The sequence below is a fragment of the Notothenia rossii genome (genome assembly GCF_949606895.1).
Source record: "Notothenia rossii genome assembly, chromosome: 5".
Lineage (NCBI taxonomy): Eukaryota > Metazoa > Chordata > Actinopteri > Perciformes > Nototheniidae > Notothenia > Notothenia rossii.
In genome coordinates, this window is record NC_136903.1 from 79,610,410 (window position 1) to 79,638,061 (window position 27,652).

The 27,652-nt window shown below is 40.4% G+C and overlaps 1 protein-coding gene across 3 annotated transcripts in view; it reads right to left on the reverse strand.

The window, feature by feature from the left end:
* The window catches only part of LOC307039347 (histone deacetylase 7-like), a 41,450-nt gene extending 16,066 nt beyond the window's left edge, over nucleotides 1-25,384 (reverse strand). The window contains exons 1-14 of one of the 3 annotated variants that reach the window (XM_079681317.1): nucleotides 25,234-25,331; nucleotides 18,742-18,821; nucleotides 8,544-8,728; nucleotides 8,057-8,123; nucleotides 7,503-7,617; nucleotides 6,308-6,387; nucleotides 5,152-5,265; nucleotides 4,865-4,962; nucleotides 4,066-4,146; nucleotides 3,539-3,692; nucleotides 1,321-1,568; nucleotides 954-1,193; nucleotides 280-472; nucleotides 10-143 (exon numbers count right to left, since the gene is read on the reverse strand). In XM_079681317.1, the coding sequence (XP_079537443.1) occupies nucleotides 10-143; nucleotides 280-472; nucleotides 954-1,193; nucleotides 1,321-1,568; nucleotides 3,539-3,692; nucleotides 4,066-4,146; nucleotides 4,865-4,962; nucleotides 5,152-5,265; nucleotides 6,308-6,387; nucleotides 7,503-7,617; nucleotides 8,057-8,123; nucleotides 8,544-8,675 (1,656 nt within the window). In that variant the 5' untranslated portion in view covers nucleotides 8,676-8,728; nucleotides 18,742-18,821; nucleotides 25,234-25,331. Of the gene's footprint in view, nucleotides 1-9; nucleotides 144-279; nucleotides 473-953; nucleotides 1,194-1,320; nucleotides 1,569-3,538; nucleotides 3,693-4,065; nucleotides 4,147-4,864; nucleotides 4,963-5,151; nucleotides 5,266-6,307; nucleotides 6,388-7,502; nucleotides 7,618-8,056; nucleotides 8,124-8,543; nucleotides 8,729-18,741; nucleotides 19,136-25,233 lie in introns of those variants that run through there. The other 2 variants (XM_079681315.1, XM_079681316.1) reach the window with 2 other exon arrangements.
* Between the last annotated feature and the right edge of the window lie 2,268 nt (nucleotides 25,385-27,652).

The following is a 27,652-nucleotide window of genomic DNA, read 5'->3' on the forward strand; positions in this document are numbered from 1 at the left end:
GTGTCATACCTCACACTGGCTCCTGAAACCTGTTTCATTTAGTCTGGACCAGATGCTCTGGACCCTCCCAGCATGCTCAGGGTGGCGGCTGTTGTCCCCGCAGGTACACTGGTGCTTCTGCATCTGAGAGTCATAAACCAGACCTGGACACACAGAGACACAACGGGAACACACACAAATAAACATTTAAACATTAGTTTCCTCAGTATTTCATGTTTTACATCATACATGATTTGAACGTAACATTTGTCTTCAAGAAATGAGGAAAGCGCTCCTCACCTGTGGTGAAGCGGAGCTGGGCTTCTGCTGCAGGGCTGGACAGGGACAGGGAAGGTATGGCTGTGTGTGGGTGTGGAGGCAGAGAGGTGTAGGCCGGGGAGGACTGGGTCCGACCCAGCGGCTGGTGAGGCCAAATGAATGCAGGCCCACTCTGGGAGTCCTGCTGGAGACCTGATCTAAGGATCACCTGCCTCTATGGGTGAAGGGAATGAAGGAGAGTTGAACAGCAGTAGCGCATGGTCTGAACTTCAGACCATGCGCTACTGCTGTTCAACTCTAATTCTAATTTTAAAGATTTCTCCAGTTATTTCAGACTCTGAAGTAACTGGAGAAATCTTTAAAATTGAATGCCTCTCTCGCAAGTACTGATTATTTGGTCAATCTAATACTTCCTCTCTAGAACAAGCAGCTGTTAAAGAAAATACAGCGTAAGCAAGCTTTCTTACACGATACTGTAACTCTCCTTTTTTTCACATTGAGTAAATAAAGCTACAGCGCCCTCTGTTGTTCAAAACATGTGTGAATGATTGTATATAAGCACTTCGGATGCAGATTGTAAACTTGTTTCTAGAAAACAAGTCAAAGCAATATATAATGCGTGCTTATCTTTTCCTTTAAAATGTAAGTAACCCCCTTCGCAACCCCCCTGGAATTAAGTGAGTTTATATCCATACCTGGCTGAGAGAGTGTGAGGGCTCGATCAAGCTGTCCCGTGAGGAGGTGGTGGACTCAGTGTCGTAAACTGAGTCTGGGCTGGCAGTGCTCTGTCTTCTGCGGAAGCTGTCCTCACACATGGAGCCGGGTTCTGAATCACAGACGGACCCGGGCCCCGAACCAGATCCTGATCCGATCTCCTCCAGGTCCATGTCCTCTGATAGGATCTGTGTTAGGCGAGGCTTCTCAATGGTCGTCAGCTGATGTAGGGTAAAGGTTTTATAGTGTTAACAAGTATTAATGTTTCCATTGTTCTCTTTAACATGCATTCGCATCAACAAAAAAAGGCATTGTTTATTTGTATGCAACATGCCTGCCTCCCCTCACCTTGCTCAGGTGTGCGTTCTGTTTGAACCTCTCCAGCCCGCTCTTGTGGTATTGCTGAGTCAGCGAGTGCTGGATGTGTGTGTGACGGCTGGCATGCAGCGTGAGGGGTGAGTGGCTGTAGGGCGAGGGCTCTGAGTGTGTTCGCTTCAGGGGTTTGTGGAAGGGAACTGCACCCTCCCTCCTGGTGGGGGAGGACAGGTGAGGCTGCTGCTGCAGCTGCTGCAGAGCAATGGAGCTCAGACCATGAACTGCAAGGAGGAGAAGAGAGAGCAGCAGGTTATCAGATGGAAAACAAAGAGGCTGGCCGATGGAACAGGAGGAGGGTTGGAGGTTTGAATATCTTTTTCAGTTTCTTTGTGAAACTGCATTTCGGTCAAGCGCCAAGTAGAGGGCGCCCTTGTTCTGTATATTTTTAAAAGTATTATGGCAAAAATAAATCTAGACCCTTAAGATCAATATTGCTAAACTTTGTAATTTAATGTGCATCCACATTTTTCACAGCACATCCTTTGACTAATTCAGCTGGAGGGGCTCAGGGGTAACACCACGATCCTGCACATGCAGACCTTAAAGGAGCTTATGACTGTATGAGTTCCACATGTGTGTTTCCTGCTAAAGACAAGTTCAAATGTTTGCTGTCAAAAAGTGAAATTATTAGTATTTTTTTTATGGTTATTACCTACAGCCGTTGGCACAAGATTAAATCTGAAGAAGGAGGGCTAAATATTGCCCAATACTAAAATGAACAAACAAGGTGAAAACCTTCCTGCATGAATAACATTACTTCCTGACTACAGACAGTATAGAAAAACATACACGTCCTAACAGAGTCCCTTGATCTTTTATGGTGAAGTTGTACCACACCAGTTCCTGTGTACCTGTACTACGTTTGACGGAAACAGATCTGAGTTGAGTATTGGAAGTTGGTTGATGTCTTAGTAAACCATCCTTTCTTTGAAATGCCTGGTATATCCTTTACTTTGATCAAATATTCCTTATAGTTCTTTTGTAATCAATTATTAACAATTCACCCTGCTTTGAAAGCCCCCTCTGTCTTCTTTGAAGGATGCTTCAATATTGTCTGTGCTACTCTGGCCAGAATTCTGTGTTCATCCGTAAAATACTTGCATGTAAAGCATTGTGTATAATGTCACCCAAAGGATGCACTGGACATGTAAACCATCAACAGCAAGGTCCAGGGATTTTATATAGATCTCTTTGATCTACTGTGGCTTGGATTGAACTGATTTGTATATCGCTTTGGACTAAAGAGTCTACCAAGTGAATAAATAATGAATAAATAGTAAATCTGCTTAATTCTCTATAGGCCTACCTCTCGGAATTCAGCGCATGCCAGTGTTCTTCACGAACAAAGCAACAATCAAACATTTGCCAAATATCACAGCAACAGGTTCCTCCCTGAAATATAAGAGGGAGGCACCAGGTTTCCAATCCCCCTTTTAGTGGTGGTGCCAGATCATTATTATGGTTATTCAAGATGCTTTGCATGAACCTTTTTGTAGTTGTACCGGATGATCGCGCTTGCATTAATAAGGTCAAGTACGGTATGTGTGCTTGTGGATTTGTGGAATAATTAAGACTAGGTAAAGCAAGGGTGTCAAACTCAATTTCATCGCGGGCCATATTAGCGTTATGGTTGCACTCAAAGGGCCGGTTGTAACTTTAAGACTATGAAAAAATCTACATATATAAATATATATAATAAAATGTATTATATTACATTATTGCCTCTGCATTGGATTACAATCGGATAGGGTAATAACTTTATAATTAACTACGTCTGAAAGCAGAAGTCCAGGGCAAATAATTGCAAGTCTCTTCAGTGCGCATGTCACTAAATGAGATGCATTGTGGGACATGTAGTTTATGATCAACGTGCTTCTGTCAAGCGGCATCTAACCGTATAATGAACAGATTATATTCTTTGCAAGCTCTTGCGGGGCCACATAAAATGAGGTTGCGGGCCTGATTTGGCCCACGGGCCTTGAGTTTGACACCCCTGGTAAAGCATTTACATTTTGCTCTGTTTACATGCGCAGGGAAATTATAGCTAAATCAGGAATACATCGTGTTTACGAGTTTTGAAATTGATGTTGTTTTTTTACTGCAGAAATGTCTGATATTCCGTCGTAGGACCTTTTGCTATTTGACTTGAACCCTTTTTGTTTAGCATCACATTTACAGCTTCACAACTCACACGAGACAAGTTGTGTGTGCACCAGGCCCGTGTGTGGTTCCAGTATGAGCACAGGCTGCAGGTGCTGACCCAGGCCTGGATTGCTTCCTTCCAGAGGTAGGTAGACCTGATGCAGAGCCGATAGTGCATACGGCCGGTTGACGCGCTTATCAGCCTTGAAGAGAGGGGAGGAGAGGAGACATGATGGTAAGAAACGCAGGACAGATCACAAGGAAAAAGGAAAGCCCTTTTCATGGTTGCAGCTTAGAAAATGTGCATTAGTCTTAATGGTCACGTTAACATTTTCATCACGTAAGTAAAGTACCACATGACTGATTCACTAGATATGAAAGCACCACAGATAGAGAGGGAAGTGAAAGCCTGAATACACCACATATTTCTATAAGTGTTCTAGTGAGCAGGCACTTTTTTAGACGTTCAGTCTTACACATATATGGCATGAATGTGTGTTGCTGTGATATGTACATATTTGTTGTTGTGAAATGGAAGCAGTATATATATTGATTCTTGAAGGTATCGCTGCTCACCTGCGCAGGAAGTCCAGCAGTGATGTTGGGCATGACAGTGGAGTTGGAGGGCAAAGTGAAATGGGCCAGCAACCTCTGCGCCTGAATGAGATAAATATTCATTATACAGGATCAAAAAACATCAAAACACATATTTGCATAACAACGTTTAATTTGTCCTCTCTTTTTGATGTCATATATTAACTTCCACAATTCTGACTGTTTAAAAAAAAAATCCAAACAAGATTTGTGTGTTTAAAACTGATGACACCCACGCTACTGTAGGCCATCTGACCTTCTCATATCTCCCTGTTTAAAGCATTGGACACCATTACTGCCCTGCATTAAACACCCCAATTCATATTCAACTGCTGGTCGTTGTTTTTTAAAGAGCAGAGGTGAAATCCCATAGTTTTTTAGAGGTACTGAATTGATCTTGTTGAGATCTACATGTCTCTTGTATAATACAGTGGAATTTGATTTTGTTTTAAATAATACAAATTTGACGCCCATCGATCCTGCTTTTGCATTTTTTAGTAAAACTATTAACTATTTATTAATTACCAATTTTCTCTTTCGAAAAAAATGGGCTACGCATAGGTCTGTCACCTTTAATTTCCTTTCATTCTGTTGTCGTCTTTCTTTGAGTGAGGAAAAACCGATTAAACAATTTGGAGCCTCTCCTCAACCGGACCGGTTCTCAATTACCTTCGCTAATTGTGTTCAAGTATTCTTGAGCAGAACGCTGATCCCTAATCACTCCTTATATGTAAATGCGGTTAAGAAAGTCTGCTATTAACAAATATCAAACAAGTCTCACCTCATGAGCCAGCGGGAGGTGCCCGTTATCTGAATGGAGGCTGTCGTTGGGTGAGCTGCACCCTGATGCTGGGTTGCTGCTGCTGCTGGTGGAGGAGTCTGCGTGACAGAAATCAAACACGCCCATCAACTCATGATAGCTAATAGTGAGAACAGTTGGGTTCATAGAGTTGAATCCAACTGCGTCAGAAACAGTTTGCATTGAAATCACATAGAAATAGAAATGGCATATCAAATCAGCATACACTTGAATCATGAGTATTCCAGATAAAGATGAAGGTACTGTACCCAGATTTTCCGTCCGGTGCTTGACGGCGGGGGGGGCACTGATCTTGCGCTGCAGTGGGTTTGGCCTTGAATTGAGGAGCTTCTTCAACTTCCATTTCAAACTGGGCTCAGAGACTGCACACACACACACATATACACAAATCAATACGTATGTGAGGAAGCACACACTGACGGATATTCTTATCCCTAAAGTCATTACATGAAAAGGAAGCTCACAGAAATGAATGACAAACTGTTCATTCTCAACATGCTTTCACTCAGTAATTCACATACTATAAGGACCCACTCAATATCCATAACAAAACTAAGTCAAAGGAATCTGTAGCAAAGCTGAACCAAGCAAATAACTCAGCCCTGGTCAATAGTAAAAAAAAAAGTCTCATGTTTACATTGGTAAACTCAAACAAAACAATCAATCAGTGGCCCTCTCAGAGCAGATTAAAGGCGGCTTTGTGTTGTCACCCTGCCAAAAAAAGTATTGGAGGGTGTGTGTGTGTGTGTGTGTGTGTGTGTGTGTGTGTGTGTGTGTGTGTGTGTGTGTGTGTGTGTGTGTGTGTGTGTGTGTGGGCAGGGGCGTAGCACAAAACTCTGGGCCCTATCCAGCATTAGCTGACATTCTTCTTCTTCTTTGAATTATCTGTGTTTAGAGCAGGCCCCTCAGGGCACCTAAGAGTTCTAAGGCCAATGCAAACAACGCATGTGTGTGTACTCGCAGCGATGTACAGTAAGACGAAACCACTCCCCCTCTCATTCACAGGGTGAGGGAGACCGGTTCTGGACTCTCACAAGGTTCATTTTACAAATAACTTCTTTAGAGTTATGTAACTGCGTTGGTCTTTTTGTCTCGTTGTCATTTTGATGACTGTTCGTTCTCTCTCTAGCCATGCAGGCCTGGTGCTTAATGAGTTTCCTGCGTCTCACTGGAAAGGGCACCTTTTTTTCCCTTACGTGCAGAATATGTAACATAATGCCAGTTTGCTCACAACACTGAGAAGCATCGCGCTGAGCAATGTTTCCCCACAGAGCTATGCAGTCAGATGACTTTGAATCTTACTCACATTACACAGTTCAGACTTGAAATGGAAAATCACCTTTGGGGCTTTAACCTCAGGGCGTGAACCCTCATCACAGACAGAAATAGGCAGAGGTGTCTCACCTGTCCTGCGCAGGGCGAGGTCTTTGCGCTGGTCACACACTGTAGGCTGAGACTTTGGGGACATGTCAGGAGCCGGGAGCCTAGGTAACCAAAACAATATTGCAAAAACAACTTCACTCATGAACACCTGAAAGTGCATCGTTACAAAGCTTAACCGAGGGCTGTTTTTGAGAAGTTCATGTAACGTTTCTGAGAGATGAAAGGTTCTCACAGGACAGCGGCAAAGCATCAAGCATGTGATGAACTTATATCATTTGATGCATTGTGGTATATTATACTACTGTGCAGTTTATTAGGGAGTTGAAATGAGCACAACCTAAAACATACACAACATAAAGCAGTAATATAAATCCAAAAACATCATATACTTTAGTAAAACACTAACAGTGAACATTTTACTGCACAACTGAGCATTATAACTTTACATTTTTATAACCACTATTTTACCTAACTAAGATTTTAATGCAGACATCAGCGTGGACATCAGTGTGGTTTAATACATCTTTTTTGTATTTTCTGTTTTATTGTTATTGTATTACTTTCATCAAGGGAATAGGCCGTTCTTACACAGGGTATATGCAGGAATCCTGAAGTCGAATGTAATCCCTTTTAAGACCTTTTTTAAGATCCTTTCCATACATTTTAAGACCTCATCACCACGTTGAGTTTTAACCGGTTACATTGGCGACACACTTTATCTCACATTCACTATATACAGTATTGATTGTCCTTCCTCCTTATCTTCCAACCATTTGGACGCAGACTTGCATTTCCCCATAACGATGTTGTTTAACAACCGGCGTAAACAGACCGTCGCGCGCCATCAAGCATTGAGCGTGCGATGTCCTGTTCAGATGACGTCAAATCCAACGGGATGCTATAAATAAACTACACAGAATCACACTACACACCTACGCAATGATTACAATCAGGCAGACTGTAGAATACAACATCTTTGGACCATTTATATACTTATTGAAAACAAGCTACAAAATGTAATACCTTGGAAAATGCCGTTTCATACTTTTTAATAGCCTTAATTTTCGCTAAATAGATTGATCAACTTTTAATACTTTGTAAGACCCCGCAGACACCCTGTTACAATATGCCTGAGTGTTTGCTAAATGTGTGATGTTGCACAGTCTAAGTTGAAAGTTAAGCATCATTGATGTGTTTGTCCGTTTGTCTCTCTCACCTGTATCCTGGGGAAGGACTGCTGCGGGTGGGGGTGAGCCTGTCATGGGTGGGATGGTTCTTCATAATGATGTGTTCCCGAAGTTTCTGTTTTACCAGAGGACTGGCCACAGCACCTATTCACAACAAAGTCACTTCATCAGGGAAAAGACAATGCAGCCGATAATGTAGAACGTTGTCTTTTCATGGAGAAAAGAAACTATAAACATTATTTTGTATCAAAACCAAGTCAATAGACTTCTAAAGCAGGATTCAGGGTATTTGTCACTTTCCTTCAAGATCGCTTCATTTCCTCTACATGGTTGAAACTAAAAACAGCACAAAGTGTTTCCTGAAAGAGATGTGTTTGTTTGACTTTTGGTTTGATATGAGTACGAATTTCCTTGGAATCTGAGAATACATCACAGCGCTGTTGGAAATCCCCTTCTTTTTCACTGAAACATACAGTGTGTGCTATGACTCGGATGATGAGCACCCCAACAGCCAACTGGTCTTACAGAGAACCTGCGAAAGCCCATTGCAGTTGTAACAAATACATTATTATGTCATACTCACTGTGTTCATTTTTACTCTTTTGTATCAGCTGTTGTAGCTCTTCTCTTTTCTCCAACTCCATGTTATACTGAGAAGAACAAATGAAGAGATGTGAACCCTGACCAATACAGTCTTTTTAGACTCGGCATGTGAGATATGCACAAAAAGAGACAAACATTGCTACAGCCACAAACACACTGTGCCTCAGATTTGGATAGAAATTCATGTTAAAATATAGAAATGTAGCACTATCGGTGAAAATCATCATCACTCAGAATCTAATGCTGAGAAGATGGTCTGTTTACAGTAACCTGACCTGCTTCTTAATAACTTCTGCTGAGAAATCATTAGCCTGTGTAAAGACTGGAAAATTAAGTTTAAAGAAAGGTGAAGGAAAATAACCCTAATTTGTAGGTTTAGCCGATGTATTCACGCTGCTACTGGGAATGGTTTGGGCAGCTAAAGCTTTCCCGCTGTAACCGTCCAACGACACTGGCTCAGGACTTACCTGCAAGTGCTGCTGGGAAAACTGGGAGCAGTGCTGAGAGGTGAGGGGTCCCAGAAAAAAGGGAGGGTGGGGGGCCAGCATGGCCGAATCTAAGACTGGATGTAACAGCCTCTGGGTCACACTGAGGTCCATGGGCTGCTCCCCATGTAGGGGAAATGAAACCTGGTTGCTGATGATCACATCCACTACAGAAGGAGAGAAAGAAAGAACAATTAGATATTCATTTTACTGAAGGGCAATACTTTCTATGCTTATGGATGCCAATGTGGGGTTAGGATGATCTGTCTCTGGAGCATCTATTACTTTCCTTATATGTGACTTTTTTCGGTGCCACTTTACAATAAGACTACCCTTATAAAGGATTCATAAAGGGTTTATAATTAGGTTAGGAATTAGGTTGTAAACACTTTATTAATCATTAAGAACCATTTATAAACCAGTTCTAACATAGTTTTCATGTATCAACACAGGCTCACTATTTGGCAAGATGACTAAGCCTTATATTGGCTACTTAGTGAGAATCAACTCAGTGAGCAACAGATACCAAGGATGCTGGCTGATGAAGAAGACAAAGTAAGCTAGGTAGCCAATATAAGGCTTAGCAGTACAGATACATGTGGGCTCACTATTTGGCAAGCAACCGGTCACAGTTGCCCTTTTTATCTCATGTCTTATAAAAGCGTATTCATGATTTATAAAGTGGTCACAACCTAATTAATAAATGAATGACAAACTATTCGTAAACCTTTTATAAGGATAGTCTTATTGTAAAGTGGTACCCTTTTTTCAATGCCCTTCATGCTGGTTAAAAGATATATCATCATTATAGAGTAGGAAAAGTAGTATAAATATCTTGGATGTGATAACACAAGGGGAAGCATGTTTTTAACAGATATTCACACAAATAAATCCAAGAACAATGTGAGTGCCATTCACAGTTTGTTCTCTACATAAACACCATCAAGAGTGCACTCGGTTTATTTGGCATAAGTGTATGCCCAGATGTGTACTTGAACTCTGCACATTCACCAGTCATATTTCATTTCATTCAAGTCTTCCTGCCTCAAGTGAACTGGCCATTGTCCAGCGCTGCATTCAGAAAAGCCGAAGAGAAGGGTGTTTGTGTGTGTTGGGGTTGGAGGGGCACAAAAGAAAGAAACAGAGAAGAAAGAAAGAATGAAGGAAACAGGGTGGGGAGTTGGGTCTGAACATTGTGTGGTCAAGGCATTTGGGTCAGGTATATAAATCTGTCATCTCCTTCCATGTTTCACTAAAATGAAAGAAATAAAAAGCTAAGTTTAGCCCGAGTGAGACAATTGAACCGAGCTTCGGTGCCCTAACGAAAGACAGATGTCTTTTTATAGGTGCAGGGGAGTGCAAAAAAGGTTTTGATCTATTTATGCAATCCAAAGCCCACAGAGCATGCATGGCACAGTATGGGCCGGGTGGTATGACCTACATAATAACACCAGCCTTACATTTGATGGTGCACCAAAACATCAAGACTGAAGCAAATGCAAGCTCACAGATAACCTGATACTTTTTTCACATGTCAACGCGCCTGACACCCGAAACCAATAAACATGATGAGTAATGTTATGGTACCAATACAAAAGCTGAGAAGGAGACACCTAGCTCCCTCTGGGGTTGTGGGACAGTGTGGGGTGGAGGGAGATATGGAAATGTACTAAGCCTGTACGCCTGAATGACTACAACCCCAAATATTACTCAACAGTAGTATTAGCTGTAACTGGACACTACTTTACTGGCACACCCTGCTTACTTACAGTAATGCTGCAGAGAAACAATGAAACCCGTCACTTTCTCATTGCAGTATCTGAGAAAAACATACTTGTATTACAGTTATTCATTTGTTCAGGGGAGTTGTTAACAAATAGAAGATTAAAATATCAAACCAACTACTCAGATAAGCCAAAAATGATATAATCACAAAGATAAGTGGAGTAGGATGTGTTTCCAGAGTTGCCACACAATGTTAAGGCTTGGTCTCCAACATTTGCTGCTAGAATTAAGATCTTGCATTCAAAAAAACACTTCCATGAGAGCCAACAAAATCAGATTTCAGCAGTTCAGATCTAAAAAGCATCTCAAAACAAGCCTGCTGTTACGTGCAAGTCCAACTTAACTTCCACCCTGCAGGAGCCATGCAGTCAGTCCTATCTGAACCAGGCCGCGTCATTGGCCCTTATTCCCAACAGCCAGACTGACTCAGAGTGAGAAGTATTCATGTCTGTGAAGGCGTTTCATGTTGTCAGGATTCCTCTTAAGAAGAAAACACTCCCACGCTCTTAATGGTGCAGGTCAAGTGAGACTTACACGCAGAAGAACATGACAAAACAGGCGAGAGTTAATAAGGCCCGGACTATTTACAATACGAGATAATATCACACAGTTTATGCCAAGTGGATTCAGTTCTGTTGTCCCGCCTGATTCCTGTTACAGGCATGTGTTCTCATGTTGTTTTTGTCATGTTTGTAACAGAGAAAAACAGAAATACAGTTTGTGATCAAACTTTGATGCATGTTTTTTTCTGTGCAGCTCACACTAAAGACGGGACATCCCTGGGAGATGAGTCTGTTCTTTACGTCACTGGAATCTTACCTTGCAACTCAAGGAAGTATTACCTTTCAGACATAACTTAACTTCTAAAATATTTGAACCTGTCTAACACCTGCCTCATGTCCGTGCAACCTCATGCCAGTGTTGAAGTTGACAGGGCTTTATTTTAGGCTTTGAATGCCTTTTGTATGTCATTTTTGTAACGTTCAACAGGAAATACCTGTTGCAGCAGAAACATGTGTATTAACTCGAAGCATGCCTGCATGTTTTCAAAGGAAATCAGACAATCACTGGAGCTGCGGGACTGTGGTGTTAGTGGTGGTGGGGAGAGGGGACTCAAATAATCTGCACAAACTCTCACATAAACACACACACCTGAATACCAACAAGTCAGCTCCCCTGAGAGAAAGGAAATGATCAGGAAGTCAGTGTTTCTTCTCATCTAAACAGAAAAACACCTGCGGTATATTTTTACCTTGAACATACAGCTAAGACCAGGAAACACATAGCTGACTTCTTCTCACTTAAAACAATGTGATACTAGGCATCCTCCGTGAGACACACGACTACACTGACTGACCCAACCCTACATCACGGTATCTCACACGCCCGTACAGCTCTTCTCAAGCTATTTGAAGGTACCTCAACCAGGGATATCCCAACTCATGAAGATTATCACTTACAGCTACATTTCGATTATGAATGTAATCGTAAAAGAAATATAGCTCACAGAATTTCCTTACACCCAAAGCAATATTTTTGGATGATTTATGTGGTTTTATGTGACACCAGAAGACCAAAAACATGAAAGCACCATACCGGCTATGATGGAACCCCATAATAGTAGCCCCTTAAAATAAAGAATATATTCAAATTCAAGCATATTCTTAACCTTGAAAACATAATGTCAAAAATGTCCAGACAAAATGTTTGATATCTTTCTAAAGTTTAAAAATAAAGGCAAGTCTTTGTTACAAATGTGTTTGTACTGACTGTGAAGCTGTGACTTCAGGAAGACCTGCAGCATGACTCGTTAAATGTCCAGGCACAAAACAAGAAGTCGCCTCATGATGCATTCAAAGAACAGTCGAGGCTAATTTCACCCTGACCCTGAATGTTTTAATAATCTGCTGACTACTTCCTATCATGGAACTAAGACTACAACCCAAAGGGACATTTAAAGCTCACAATTAACAAAATAGAAGTTGACTAATTCAGATCTTTCAGAGCCAATATTGATTTCCATGGTCTGCTATTCATTAATTGTGGTCTAAAAAGGCAAGCTTCATATTTTTAAACTGATGAGAAAAGCTATATGTATATGTAACGTTTTAAAAATAAGGAGAACTCCATCTAGATAACATCTGCGTTCGTGCTTCTGTCTCTCTCATTTGTGGTGCTAAAAATAGGCAGGAGACAAACTTCTGGTTTCTGTAATAGCATATTCGTTTCACAACCATCATCCTCTTTCTGTGGGCCTCTGCAGCAACACACTGAAGCAGTGACACACACACACTCTTGCACAAACGCACGCACACATACACACAGAAACAGTGACTTCCTGTTTCTAAAGTTAGTCTGCACCATAACATCCTCTCAGTTCATTTAGGCAAGCAGAAGCTGCTATTTTGGTTGAAAGGCTTCATTTCTGCAGCTTGAGAGTCACGGCAGTATTTATATCCACACTGTGGCCCTGAAATGTGCTTTGTTTATTGTTGCCGTGAACTCCACAGCGGTAATTGGATAGAGCTACGGCTGGAAGTAACACATCAGGTTAAATGCTAGCTTCTATTTGTATAACACTGGCAGCAGGCCTGAGATTTATGCCTGGGTAAATAGGTAACAACGCAGTAAAAGTTCAACGACGGAATATGTCATGTGTTAAAAATATAAACAAATAATGTTAGTATTGTTTTTAATAAGATATCACATGAGTGTAAGAACTTGTCAGGCTGACACTGCGCTCTGTATTAACAAACCTCCTAACTCAAACAGACAATAGCAACTCTATGACAGCTTCTCCCCCATGCTGGCCACCTTCACCCCTCCACCTATCTCTCAGTCCTTCCTGCGTCCCCCACCGTCCTCACGTTGAGAGGAATCCACAGCTGTTGGGGACATTCTGTCCCTCTGCTTCCGAGCAGCTGGAGTATCAATCTCCTTGTGTTTGCATCCGTATGAGTGTGAGCTAGTATGTGTGTCCTATACGCGCCAAGGTATTAATAGCGTGCAGTTGTTTCTTTTGAGTGTACACAGCAGGTCTTTGTGTTTGCATAAGTAGGATCTGCCTGTGCGACAGTTGAGGCCGCGTGTTCACGGCGCATCGGTGCTGGCGTGTGTTGGTGCCAATTTATTAATAGTGACTATCCATTTGTTTCTTTTGAAAGAACACTGTGGTTCATTGTGTAAGTTTCAGTATATGTTACCATGCCGGTTTATTTTTAGCGTCACCTGTCAGTTAACACTTGTGTTATTGTGTGTCATCACGCACCTGGGTTTTAGGACATTGAGATGCATTGCTGTTTCTCAATATATATATAGCATCACACCAGTTGTTTTTATGAGTGTGTGCCTATAAGTGTATTAATAGCAATCCCAATTGTCCACACATGCTCTGTATTTGCACGGCGTGTGAGTCTGTCAATTATTGAGCCTCATATCAGAGTTACTGGAAATGAGTAATGGTGATACTGGCTTATTCTTGTATTGGCATATTGTTAGCAGAAATGTGTACAGAAATTGGTCATACATTCATCACATTTGTCTTTATTACATGCATTTGTGATATTATGTCTGACTTACCATTTGACTTGTATATACAATTTAAGTTTTAAAAAATCATGTTATTTTTGGACAACTTTAATTACTATAAAATGTACTGTTATGTCAATTATTATACTTTTTGTAAATGATTGATTAATGGTTTGATAATTATTTGGCTATAAAAAGACACATGTCAGCCACAGTTTTCCAGAGTCCATGGTGACGACTTAATAAAGCAAGAAGTTCTAACATTTAAGAAACTGGAACCATTCAATATTCAATATTTGGATATTTCAAATAACGGTTTAATTGTAAAAATAGTTGTAAAGGAATCAACTGATCAATCAAGCGACTGATCCTTTCACACATTTTCAGAAACAAAATGTGAAGAATCATGGTCATAAATGTTTGTAATGCCAAAAATGTGTGTTCTTTAAGTCATGAGCATGTGTTCGAACCATTGCAATAAACTCTGTAAAGCATACCACACATCTCACTTCCTTTTCCCCCAGGCTTAATAAGTCACAACTTATTATGCCACAAATAAGCCATACTTTCCTAAACTTGACTGTGAACAGGATAATCACGACACACAAGTAAAGATTCCTTCATCATCTAGCCTTTTCGTTTTTTCTCTCATCAATCATCAGTACAGTTTTGTAATGCCCATGCCACTCTTCAACCAAAAGGTCAGAGGTCAGACAGTTAGAAGACTTCTCTTGAAGTTGTGTCCCTGAGGCGGCGCAGGAAAAAATATGAGGGGTCGCCGGCTCAGAGTAGAACTGTGTCTAAACGAGAGTGTCACAATCTACAGTAGCATGCACTTCACTGTGATTCTCCAGCTTGATTTCTCACAGCCAAAACAGACTGACAATTGTTGAATGGGTTCATTTTTTTCTCCTGTGGGTTCTAAAGGGTCATTTTTTTGGAAGGGGAAACCAAAGCTAAATTTGGCGCAGGGAACTGCCATAGGTTGGCATGAGACTGAAACCCTCTGTCTTGTTTTGCCGGGAATATGTGTGACTGCCAAGAAAATGGACACTGGTGCTAGCAGGTGCTGAAAGATAACACGGTTCATTAGAGCCGATACACTGCCTCATTCAGACAAATTATTACCTAAATTATGCAAATCATGACATGAACCACTGTTTGACCTGAAGGGAACACCGGCTGACTTCCTTTATGTACTTCCAACAGTATCTGATTCATGTCTGTACACCTTACCTACACACCTCCACCCGTGCTCCATGATCCTGCCTTACCAGCTGTTACATGAGTGAATGTGGTCTTTATGCAGCCACACACACATACATACAGAAATGCTAGATTATATTAGTTTTTTACATGTAAAAAGACCCAGGGCATGAAGGTGATTTGCCTGGGAGAACAGGCTCACATGCTCACTTCCCTAATGAGTCGCCCATGTGTCTGCGGTATACTGTGTATCACAATCTGTTATTGCACACTGGGTTAGAAGGCTATCGACACAGAAGGGCTTCTTTGTTTCAAATCCACCCTGCTGTCAGTGAGAATCAGGTTACTGTCTTCTGGTAATAGCCGGCTTAACTGATGGATTTTAATAAAGTTCCTGTCATTGTTTGAACTTTCCCTAATTAGCTACATTTTTCCCCCATTATCTCACGCACACACAAACACACACTTGCGTGATAGCACAAGCAGAGTGACGGTCCTGTTGCTGTGTTTTTGAGGAGCGGTATCAGTAGTCAGCTGAGTTGATCTTAATAAATCAGGAACAGGAAATGTGATCTGGGGCTCTGGCCGGCCCAGAACACTGTCCCTATTGTCAGAGCACCGCTGTGGCTCACACTGGGAAACACAGGAGACTTTTAAAGGTTATCTGTCCTGGGAAAAGGTATTCACTTTCACAACTAGAATGTTTATAGCACATAGGTGTACAACATTTCTTTATATAAAACGATGATGCCCTGATCACTAAATAGATCTATACATTGATGTAAAAAAGGCCTTTCTGGGGTGGTCAATAAAAGCTCTCCAAAAGTTGTATAAATGATTGAACATCTGGTCAAATACATTTGAAAGAAAGTGATTATCACAAATGGTGAAAAGTCCTCCAACGGTCATCTTAGTCATCAATGCAGCATTCACGGTACAAATATAGCACTGAATTTATCATGACCTCATTTTAATAAGCTGAAGACTTAAAATACCTTGTGAAATGCATACAAATAAAAATAAGGTCATCAGCTAAGGGTTTACGAAATTGTATCTGGCAGTTTTCACTTTTTTAGACATCTAACACTTCACCTATTAATAAAACAGATCTATCAATAATGATAATAATGAATAATACTTCAGATGACCTTCAATAAATGAACATGTAATCACATCTTTTTTTATACGCGATTATGTTTAGTAATCAAAAGGAAAATACTTTCAGACATCAACAATTTAAGAAACAGTTAGCAGGTTACTTGATAGGGGGAAATATTGCAGCCCTAATTCCAAACCTGTTCTCAACATGATATAGATACTGATAAGTATGTGCAATTCCTTGTTTCTGGCTGAGTGAATTTGTCTTACTCGATTACAATACAACACTTTTTTCTCAGCCAACACCTTAGAGAAACCAAAACAACTCTCCACCTCTTCCCTACAGTATCTGTGTTAACCACATGGTGATTTGAATGCTCAGAAAAGCCTCTACCTAAACATTATAATCTTTTTGTTCTTTAAATAACCTAATATCTGTATAAGGGTTACCCACCAAGCAAAATGAAACCCATGCTTCATACCTCAACTACAACACATGAAAAACTGACAGCTCACAACCACATCGCACTGTAAATGACTAATACGAATTATAGAAATTGTAAGAATTACAGTACAACTAGTTGGGCCAGAGCATGACTCAGGGGAGGGCACATGCCAACTGTAGAATCACATAGGCGATTTGTGTTGACATACAAATTAAAACATATCTCTATTATGATGATGTGTCATTTCAACCTGCATCCATTCAGTGTTTATGACTTTGACAAAGCCAAACCCAGAGGCTGTCACAACTTGTGGAGCAAAAAAGCCTCTGTCATGATCAGTTTTATGTAGGATGACACTAATCATGTAGCATTATGATCAGATGCCTGGATACAGTATTGTCCATGCTGCAGAGACAACCATGCATGCAAACAGCTAGACATTCAAAGCAATAATGATCCCTGCTGGTTATCTGAGATGATGAGAGGAAAAGAAAAGGAGGACGAGATCTAAAGGGCAACAGAAAGGGGGCAGAGTATAGGTGGTGTCGATTCCTTTGGCATGGCCCACATGAAACTAATGTAACTGTATCCGTGCAGCACTCAGGCTATGACCTCATCCCGTCCAGAGAGTGAACCTGGATACATGAGAACATTATTCCACGCATGGCTGCCCTTTGAGTGTGTGTGTGTGTGTGTGTGTGTGTGTGTGTGTGTGTGTGTGTGTGTGTGTGTGTGTGTGTGTGTGTGTGTGTGTGTGTGTGTGTGTGTGCGTGTGTGTGTGTGTGTGTGTGTGTGTGTGTGTGTGTGTGTGTGTGTGTGTGTGTGTGTGTGTTTTCATTTTCTGGGGACTGAAAAGGGCAATTTTTATGACTTCTGTCATAATACAGAACACATACTCACACAACACAGCTGCCTGCACCCAAAATCCATCAAACAACCAAACATCTGTTGCCTAGTAGTGAATGAGTCAAACTTTTCAATGACGTTATGGGCAGAAATACATCCAATAGGAAATTCTACACTAGCACTCACAAAGAGGACTTAATAGCATAATTACATAGGCTAATTGTTTGGTCTGTTTATCACAATAGGCACGTTGCCTGTCAGATTAGGATAATTACCACATCGAGTTACAGGTCCAGGCAGGTAATGAAGCTAAGGTTGCACTCTGGCCATGTACTACGTTTATTCTGATCAAGGAAATCATTATGACTGTTTTATTTTTAAATTGCTGTAGCCTACTGCAGTTATTCAAGTGAAAGGAGCGGAGGACACTACCTGCACATTTCAATCTCAGCCATGTGAGCTTTTACCAGGGGTGTAAAGTAACTAAGTACATTTACTCAAGTACTGTAATTAAATACACATTTAAGATACTTTTAATCTACTTCATTACTTCTATTTTTTGCTACATTGTACTGCTACTCCAGTACAATTCAGAGGTAAATGGTGTTATTTTATTCCACCACATTTATTTAATACACATTTGATTAATTATTTGAATTATATTCAACACTTTAATAAGACTTTTGTTACACTGTCAGTAACATTCACAAGCTACCCTGCAGTATAGAAAGGTAGCTCTGCACCTTTACAAGCTTTGAGAAACAAATTACTGCATCAACAACTATAATCAAAACATATCATATATATTATTCTGAAATTGATCAATTTGCATAATGAATACTTTTATTTTTGGTACTTTTAGTGATGCTAATACTGTCCTTTTTACTTGAACATTTTAAATGCAGGACTTTTACTTGTAACAGAGTATTTCTACACTCTGGTATTTTACTCAGGTACAGTATCTGAGTACTTCTTCCACCTCTGGCTTTTACACCTGTTGAGTTTGGAAGGAAGCCAGAAGAAGGATAACATGGATTTCAAAATGTTCATGGTACGCAGCTGATGTTTATCTACATTTTAACCACACAAATAGTTAAACAACAAGTTCAAGAATGTGAGCTGAGACACGTATTGTGCACAAGGAAGCAGAACACTAGCAGTCGAGTTTCTTTTTGATAAAGTTATTACCTTTAAAAAAAAAGTGTTAGGTTTGCTTGCTTACTGCTCGCTCGGTGCACGTTATCAATATATAAACTGAAAACATCGCCTACCGTTTGGAGGTGACGTTCAAACGCGACGTATTTCCAACTTCATGCCACACTGGAGAATCTGACAGCCAGGTTTAAGGCAGCTATAGCAAGTAAGAAAAAAGAAAAACAGATAAAAAACTTCGTCCCACTGAATGTCCTTGTTACTTTGACTAAGCTGCTCCGGTCGTTTTAGTGTCAGTTTAGCTGCCTGGTGTTTAAAATCAAAACGTTGGTTCCAGCCGTTAGTTAGCACGCGTCTCTGTCAAAGCTGCTACACGGAAAGCTAAGCTAAAACTTTAAAAACGCCTCGGTTTTTATGAAAGATAAAGACTGAGCTCCGTCACCGAAAGCTGCTATCCACTTGTCTGTCTCCTGCTCACTGAACGACGGAGGTGAAACTGCAGATAGACCACTCTCATCCGCCTGTGTGAAGCTGTGCGAGGGCTCCATCTGCTGAACTCAGCTGGGTAAGAGGGATGCTCTCTCTCTTTGTGTGTGTGTGTGTGTGTGTGTGTGTGTGTGTGTGTGTGTGTGTGTGTGTGTGTGTGTGTGTGTGTGTTTACTACAGTAGGTACATTTACTGAAGTCTCAAGTTTGTTCTAAAGTGCAAATTTGAACAGACCTATCTATCTCCAATACCACTATATATTTCTCCTCCATTGCTTTTCAAAGGGAAACATTACAGGATAGTTTTACTCTGCTGCTACGCCTATATTTATTTGAGAAAATATGATGTATTGTTATGGATAAATGTAAGGCAGTAGAGTTTTGATCCTTTGAAATTCCCAAGTGACCTGGAGAAAGACACAAATAGATTTAAAAAAAAACTAATCATAGTGAGGAGCATATAAAAGAGGGCAGTGAAAAAGGAGCAAGTAAATAGCACTTTGAGTATTATCCCAATCACTTGTGCCATCTTGTTGATGGTAAACTTTAAGGTCGAAACAGTAGACCAGTTTACATTTGAATTGCTTTTGGCTGTGTGTTTTACAGCAATACAGCTGTAAGTAGTGTGTATCTTTAGGGCACTTTTATGGGATCAGACAAGATACTTTTAAGGGAAAAAGGCCAGAAATATCAATAAATCCAGATGAAACACAACATAGTTAAAAGACATGTAGATATTCGATCATATAGAAGGCTTTACATATGATTCTATACATCCACTTTACAAAAAAAGTACATTTCATTGTGCAGGAGGGGGTTGCAGAGCCCTCAAAACCTAAGAGAATGTCAAAAGTAATTTGCCTTTTTCCTGATTTCTCGGTATCTTTATTTCTGGCTCTAACGACTTTGTAAAGCCAAAGGCAAGTTTTCGAGTCAGTGTCAACAAAAAAGTTATAATCTATTTGGGATGTACAAACGCCTGCAACAACTCTTAATTCAGACAGTGATGCCACTCCTTACATGTCCTCTCCCAAACTAAACTCTCACTGCTTCTCACAGTTGAGCTTGTGGACAAATCCACTATCTACATAATTCGATCCATCAAGATAAACCAATCTGGGACATACCAACCAGTAAAGCTGAGCCAGTTTTTATTTCATGTGACTCAGGCATGTCCTGGTCAATGACTATACTGTTGTTCAGTTAAAATTGTGTAGCTCAGGGGTAAATGAAGGCCTTAGTTAGAAAAAGGCTGTCAACATAACTGAGTTTAATTTCAACAACAGTATGTCTTTTCCCTTGTGCTCTTCTTGGCAGGGCTTAAGAGTCCAACCCCTGTCACGAGTGTTGACTGTGACCTGAATAATTTGTGATACGTAAAAGCAAATAGAATTTCACAGATCTCCCATTCTCAACTGCACATGCTTAAAACAGAGTTTCCTCTATTTGCAGATGTAGAGAGAGCTTGGTATCTGTTGCTTTCCCATTTTAAACAGATTATATTTGAGAGATAATTTTTTTATGGCCTCTACGAATAAATTCATCAGCCATAATCAACCATCAATCATTCTTGTCAACAAGTAATTAAATAAATTGTCCCTATCCGTATGTCTCTAGCATTAAATGCTGAACTAACACATTTGGATACAAATATTTAAAGTGCCTGATATCTGGTTATAAAACGCAGCCCTGTTGACATTTTGATACAAAAATGTTTACAATGAAACTATAATCTGCCACGAAAAAAAAAGATTTGCAAAAAATGTACACAATAATGAACAATAGGACTTCTGAGAGGTCACTGTATTTATAAAAAATGAACTCTGCACCAACATTTGTGTTTCTGGTAACAGGTCATTGGAGCGCTCATTCTTTTCTTAAAGCATTAAACTATTTCTGTACTGTTTCTGTGTCTTAGCGCAGTCAGCTTGTGATCATTTGGATCTGTGTGACTGACTCAGACAGAGAGAAGGCCAGTCATGAGACCGCTCAGTGAAAGTGAACAATATGATGTGGTAAAGTCATCCTCAAGGCTTTATCACCAGACGCTTATAGAGATGCAATTTTTGGATTTTTTTAAATGGAAAGCCAGAACAGTGAAGAATGGAAAAGACACATATATGGCATACATGGTTAGGACTCAAAGGTGGAGTTTTGCGGGCCAGTACGACTCACTCCTCTTCCAGTCACAGGAAGCCAGTAGGAATGAGAGGAATGCAGTCAGGCAATACGGTGATGGAGGGAGCAGCAGTTGCAGGGCAAATTGCCAAAAAAAAGTGAAAGAAAAGGAGGGAGTCAGGGAAATGATAGTGAGAAAGTGATTAGGGAGTGAAAAAAGGCTAGGGCACGAATAGTTAAGATGCATGGCTCCAGAGCCGCCATGACACATGTAAGAGTAATTGTTTCGCTCTGATCTTTACACAGTTTTAATGGCTAATGTGGGGGATATTGGAGTCAATGACGGAAGTGCCAAGGTACATTTGTGTGACCCCTGGAATGTGTGGAGTTATCAGTCAAACACATTTCCTGGTATCAGGAGGCTTCGGGTCCGCATTCAAGAATGTGTTATTCACTATGCAGCGGGTCATACTACCTCACATGCACACACATATCGCAAATTAAGACATGCACACAGAAACACATAACACAGCCACAATTACATCTGTTTTTTCTTTTTTTAAGTTCATTGTTTTGCTTTTACTGCCACTTTCGCTGCACTAATCAAACCTGATAAGGCAGATTATTTGGCCTGCAAGTAACAAATGGTTGTTTTCATTATCGATTTATTTTCTAGATTGCTGTACACTAATTCATTGATTTTGTCAGAAGAAAGTAAAAAATGCCTAGTTATTGTCATGTAGCTCAAAGAAATTCAGTGCACTTTAAAATAAAACTGAAAAGCAGGGCATCTGTTTCTAAATTATCAATAGGTAGACCAATCATTGCAAGTCAATTAATTTTATTGTGTGGACAAGCTCAGGATTGATCTCAGTCGATACAGTGTAACTGTACTCAGCTTTCCGAGCACAAAGCAGCAGACAGGCAGAGTAAGCAACTCGCTGGTGAACATGGTGAAACATTAAGCTGCTGAAGAGCCAAATCCCTCAGTTGTTGGAGGACACCAGAAACACAAACACTTTCAAAGGAAATAATCTATCAATGTTGTTCCACTCCCCCAAATGGCCAAAAATAGCAGTTTATGCAGCTTTAAATCCCTATAGTTCAATGATTAAAAGAGAAAAGACATTCAACCAAACTATGAATCTACAGATCGTTGCCTTGTTGTATACATAAAAGAAAAAATGCTCCATTACGCATGTAAAACAGTGGTTGTGAAGTTCTTTAACTTTGCTTAAAAGAACATTTCACGTGAGCAGGTAGGCCACGCGAAGCTCCTGCTGGCAGCTGTGAGGTGACTTTGAAGCGAGAACGCGCTGGAGGCCGCTCGCTGCGGTGCGAGCTCTCTAAAGCCTTTCCATTCCAAACAGCAAAGCAGAGTCAACCCACAGAGGGGATACATAGCATTCAGCACTCGCCTAGTTTCTCTGGAAACTGACTGTGATGCTGGAAAGTGTTGCTTTACGACGCCTTCACACTCCTGTGTGCACACGTGTGGAAAAAGGTCAAAACATAAGAGTTGAGAACAGTGTGTACCCCTTTGAAAAGGTTTGTGGCGAATCTCTAAATTACATGTCAAACTGAAAAACCTGAGAGGTGACAATTTCACTGAAACCGCTGTGAAGTGAATGCTCATTTTGAAATCTCCTTACAATGTACATTCTGTATTGGGCTGTAGATACATTGAGAACTTTTATTTTCTAACATCCACATTTAATGAGAGAAAGTATACATTTGCAACAAGTAGAATGCCATATATAATGCATGGGGTGATTATGTAAAGGAATGTAGTAAAAGGCTCAACGTATCATTAACATTGACTTTATACTTCCTTCTAAAAGGGGTTTCCATCGCCGTATAGTTGTTGTTGCTGTTTTTGTTGTTGTTGTTGCCACTATAAATCTCTTCATCCACTCAAAAAAATGTTGACCGTTTTTTCATGTACAATTAAACTTCCCAATAGCAGTTACATTTCATATCCAGCTTATTCTTGCAATTTTCCACAAGGGGATGATACACAAATAAATGACTGCATTATTGATTGTTATCTAAAGAGTGTTCAGGTGAACTTACTGTCAACCACATATTTGGAGATCCTTTTCTAATTCCTTTACAGCGCTCACTTGACCTCAGTTGGCAGCCATTGCTGTGATGAAGAACGGTCTTTAGAACCGAGAGGTGAACTTTTTTGGGTTGTCAAGATTTTACTATAAATCCTGATTAGTGTACTGGCTAAGCAATTTGGAAAATGTGCTAGAACAATTACAAATGCAGTCATTTTGGTGACAGAAAGCAAAGATGCATTTAAGTTTTGATTGATTGGATATTTTTGGATAAAGTTGTCAGTGGTGTGCGTTTCTAAGTTTTATATTAAATGTTTTAAAGAAAAAAACAAATAGTTATAGATATTTATCAAAACGTTTGGTTAGGCTTTAATACTGTATGCAAGATTGATGTCACAGCATTGAAACACACAACGTTGTTTCTAATCCCTCTGTGCCCTAAAGACACACTGTCTTGATTCAGACACTGTGAGACGCAGTGTGACCAGTGACCCTGACAGAGTGAGAGTTACGTCCCTGAGGGCCACTCCCAGCGCTCTGTGGCCTCTTAACCTGCTGCCCCTCGACCTTTGCAAACCAAACAAACTCAGTCTGATGATTTATCACAATGACAGATATATCGACCATCAAGTTCATCAAGACATTTTTACAGCTTTGCTGCTGAGACTGATTTTCCACATTGGACGTTTCTTTTTTCTCCCGCGATATAATTAAAGATGCCTTCAGTTATCATATTGCGATTGGCAAATCAATTATTATGAGATAATCTGAGGTACAGGCGATTGATCATGCTTGAAGGTTGATTTGCTAGAACACATATCAAACTGTATGTTTTTGATGGGGTGGAATCTCTCTGTTTTTGTTTAAAACTCCCTAAAACAGACATCTGTGTTCATCACCACAGGCTAGATAAACCATGAATGTTATCATTATACTCCTATTATCTTTCAGAGAGAGGAGTTACAGTCTAATTTATAGCCCAACAAACCACGTACACAAGTCTCTAAAAATGGAGCAGCACCAAGAGTAAAAATAGAGCAAAGATTTCGTGTTTTGGGCGAGAGAGGCTGAGGCCAGCATTTCATCTTATGCAGGAAGATTTATGTACAGAGCACAAAAACAAGGAAGGAGCGGTGAAAAACTAAACCTGCAGGAGACTCTTCTTACTTTATAATGAGATTGACCAAGAATGTGTAAAGCATGTGGCAGTACTGATGTGATGCATAGGGCTTGTCCAGACTTCTGTGTCCTGGGCAAAAATTCACAAATAAGATGTAAAACTCAGGCACATCAACTTTTTTTCCAATTTTTGCTGTACTTGCCTAAAGGTCCATCAGCACAGAGGACAGCCGCTGTTGTGACAGCAACTCTCACTGTGTCACATCTTTACATTTTTCTGGGCAAATACTCTTTCTCATTTCCGTCTCTTTGATCCGTCTAACTTAGTATTACAGTGAGGGACTGTTGTTGTGCGTCTCCCTCATTCTTTGCACTTTAATACTTTTTCTGGACAGACTAGCTCTCCAGGGTGGGTGGGTCTGTTTCCAATTTTCACCCCTTCCCCGTCCTGAGAAAGGACACTTTGAAAACCAAACAAATAAAAACCCCAAAAATGAGCTACAGTTATTTCCTTTTTTCTCGCTGCTGCTCACCACAATGTTTCTTCTTGCACATTTTATGTGATTTGCAGATATAGGAATGTAAAGTGTAGCAGCTTCACTCGAACAAACCTAAAAACATCTTAAATGAAGCAAAACAAAAACGGACCATCTGCCGATAGTCACAGTGAAGATGAACCAAAGCAACAAAAAGATACAACACTTTTTCCTCAGCAGCTAAACTTCTAAAATCCTCTCTTTAAAATATAATGAGATGCCAAACTTCCAATTCAGTCATAACAGAACACTTTTTCACAGATTGATATATTATGTGAACATTTGCCTACCAGTTTTGGGTGCTGACATCCAAAGAGGGGTCCGTCAACAGGCCAGTCCGTCACAGAGGCAGCGGTCCTCGGGGGGGGTGGGGGGTGGGGGGGTGAGATAGATCCTGCTCTGACAGGGGGAGTGGTGCGGCAGCCCGGCTGTGCACTGACACTGGGAGTCACAGTCAACCCTCTGACTTTACTGTGTCTGGCACTTCCTCTCATGTGAGCCCTCTCTCTCTCTCCTTCTCTCTCCTTCTCTCTCTCTTTCTCTCTCTCTCTCACACACTTAATCACTCCCCCTTATTCTTCCTCTCAGAAGAGACACAGTTGCTCTGCCCTATCAGCCCCATGTTACTTTTTGTCAGTGCTGCCCCTGCACCAGAAGCGCCGGGGATGGAGGGGGGGGGGGGGGGGTGTATCTTGTGTGTCGGATAGAAAGACAGATTGTGTAGTCGCTTGTGTCTAAAAAGACAAAAGCAGGAAGTGTTGCCTAAGGATGCATAAAGTACATAGGACAGAAGTAAAGAAAGCTGCATCAAGCATTACAAGTGTTAAAAGACATAATGGTACACATATAGCTTGTCAAAGGCAGACCAATAACACTGCAAACACAGATCTACAAAGCAAGGTCTGTTGTTGGTGTTCCCCACTGTCTTCTTTGATTTGACACCATAGCAGTTGCACCAATTCACACCAGCTATGTAGCTAGAAATGTGTGAATTTCTTGTGTAAAGATTTTTAACACGAAGACAGACAAAAAAAAACATTATACTATTATTTGTTCTTCTTTAAGTATAGATCATTTACTTATTTAGTTGGATTGAATTAGCGTGGGAATTTATGAGACTTTTTGTAAATAGTTTCAGCAGGTGGGATATCCGATTCTCATGTTTGAGCAGCTGGAACCAGGGAATGTTGGATGTTTTGGTTCAAAAAATGTTCACTGAAATCATTTTTAGTATGGGATGAACAGGATAGAAAAGTCAGTGTTGACATTCGATTTTTCAACTTCATCAGTCAGAACACAAGTGATTTCAAACAAACACACTGAATACATATCTCCCTTGGTGAAGCTTTAGCAACTTAACTTTCAATCCAATAAGTAACATTTTCAAATTCCTATATTGCAATCATTTTACATAGTGATGTTTCAGACTTTTTTACAATAAAAAAAAAGAAATGGTGATGGGAATACACTCTCTTTGGAATACATTCATGTCATTGAATGTGTTTCCTGTCCTCTTATTATGAAATGATCAATACAATCAACATGTTTGCTCTTATCAAATCAACGTATCTTTCATCTGACCCACCGTAAACCTTTCAGCGGACATTACATGCCACAGACAGACATAACAGGGCAGTAGCAGGCAGCAGACAGCAGCTTCAACAAACATTAGTCCTGTTTAGTTAAATTAACCTGAGTGCACTTCCCTCTGTCTGTCCGAGAGAAATGTAGCTAAAGAGGTCGACAGCCCTCCTGACCTCAACTGCTGTGTGGTCTGGCCGCCTCAGATACCGCGCTATGGATTAGCTTTCTGGTTCAGATGTAACTTTATCCTTTGGGAAAACATTCTGACCAAAGGAAAGCCATGTTTGGGGGTTATGACCCTTTATCCTCAACAAACTCTATGAAGAGAGGAGGATTGTGATTGTGAAGAAAAACTTAAAGGCAACAAATTGAAGTTTGTTTCTAGAACTTCAGTGGTAGCATGTTCTGCCTCTTCAAACAAGTATTTATTGAGTGTAAAGAAAAGCTTTCGTCATGTGTTTCAGAAACTTCCCAGAATGTCAACTTAGCCAACGTGAGAGCATGTGGGTTTTATTATGCATAAAAGAAACAATCTGCAGTAGATAAACTCATTTTGAAACCCCTGTGGACACAAATTCTTTACAATCTGGTGTAATCAAAGGGAGTTTGGAACACTCACAAGTCTGGGGCTGGGTTGATACAAATATGTAACCTGTTCCTTTTGGAGCACAGAGGAAAAGGAGACAAAAAAGACGTGAAATCTGATAAGAAGCAGGTTAGGAGTCCTTGAGGAATATAATGCATCATCTGGAAACGTGAGGTGCACGCAGGCTGTTTAAACTCCCCAAAGAGTAGCGTGAGGAGAAGCGGTAGGAGAGGGGGAGCCTTTATCTGCTAGAGCAATAGTGACGGATCACATGAAGAGAACATACTGAAAAACTCCTTTATGGTTGCCCATCATGGCATTTGCCAGAAAAAGTGAACAGGGATGACTATGTTATATGAAAATATAATATAGTTACCATATTGTCACCTTACTTCTTGTAGCATTTGAAGTGTTAAATCTTTTTGAAATAATGTGGATTCCTGAGTTTGACAAAACCCAAATATTATTTCGTTTTTAGAGAAATATAAACATACCTTTCTGCACAACCGTTTTTTTCAATTGCTAAAACCTTTTAGATC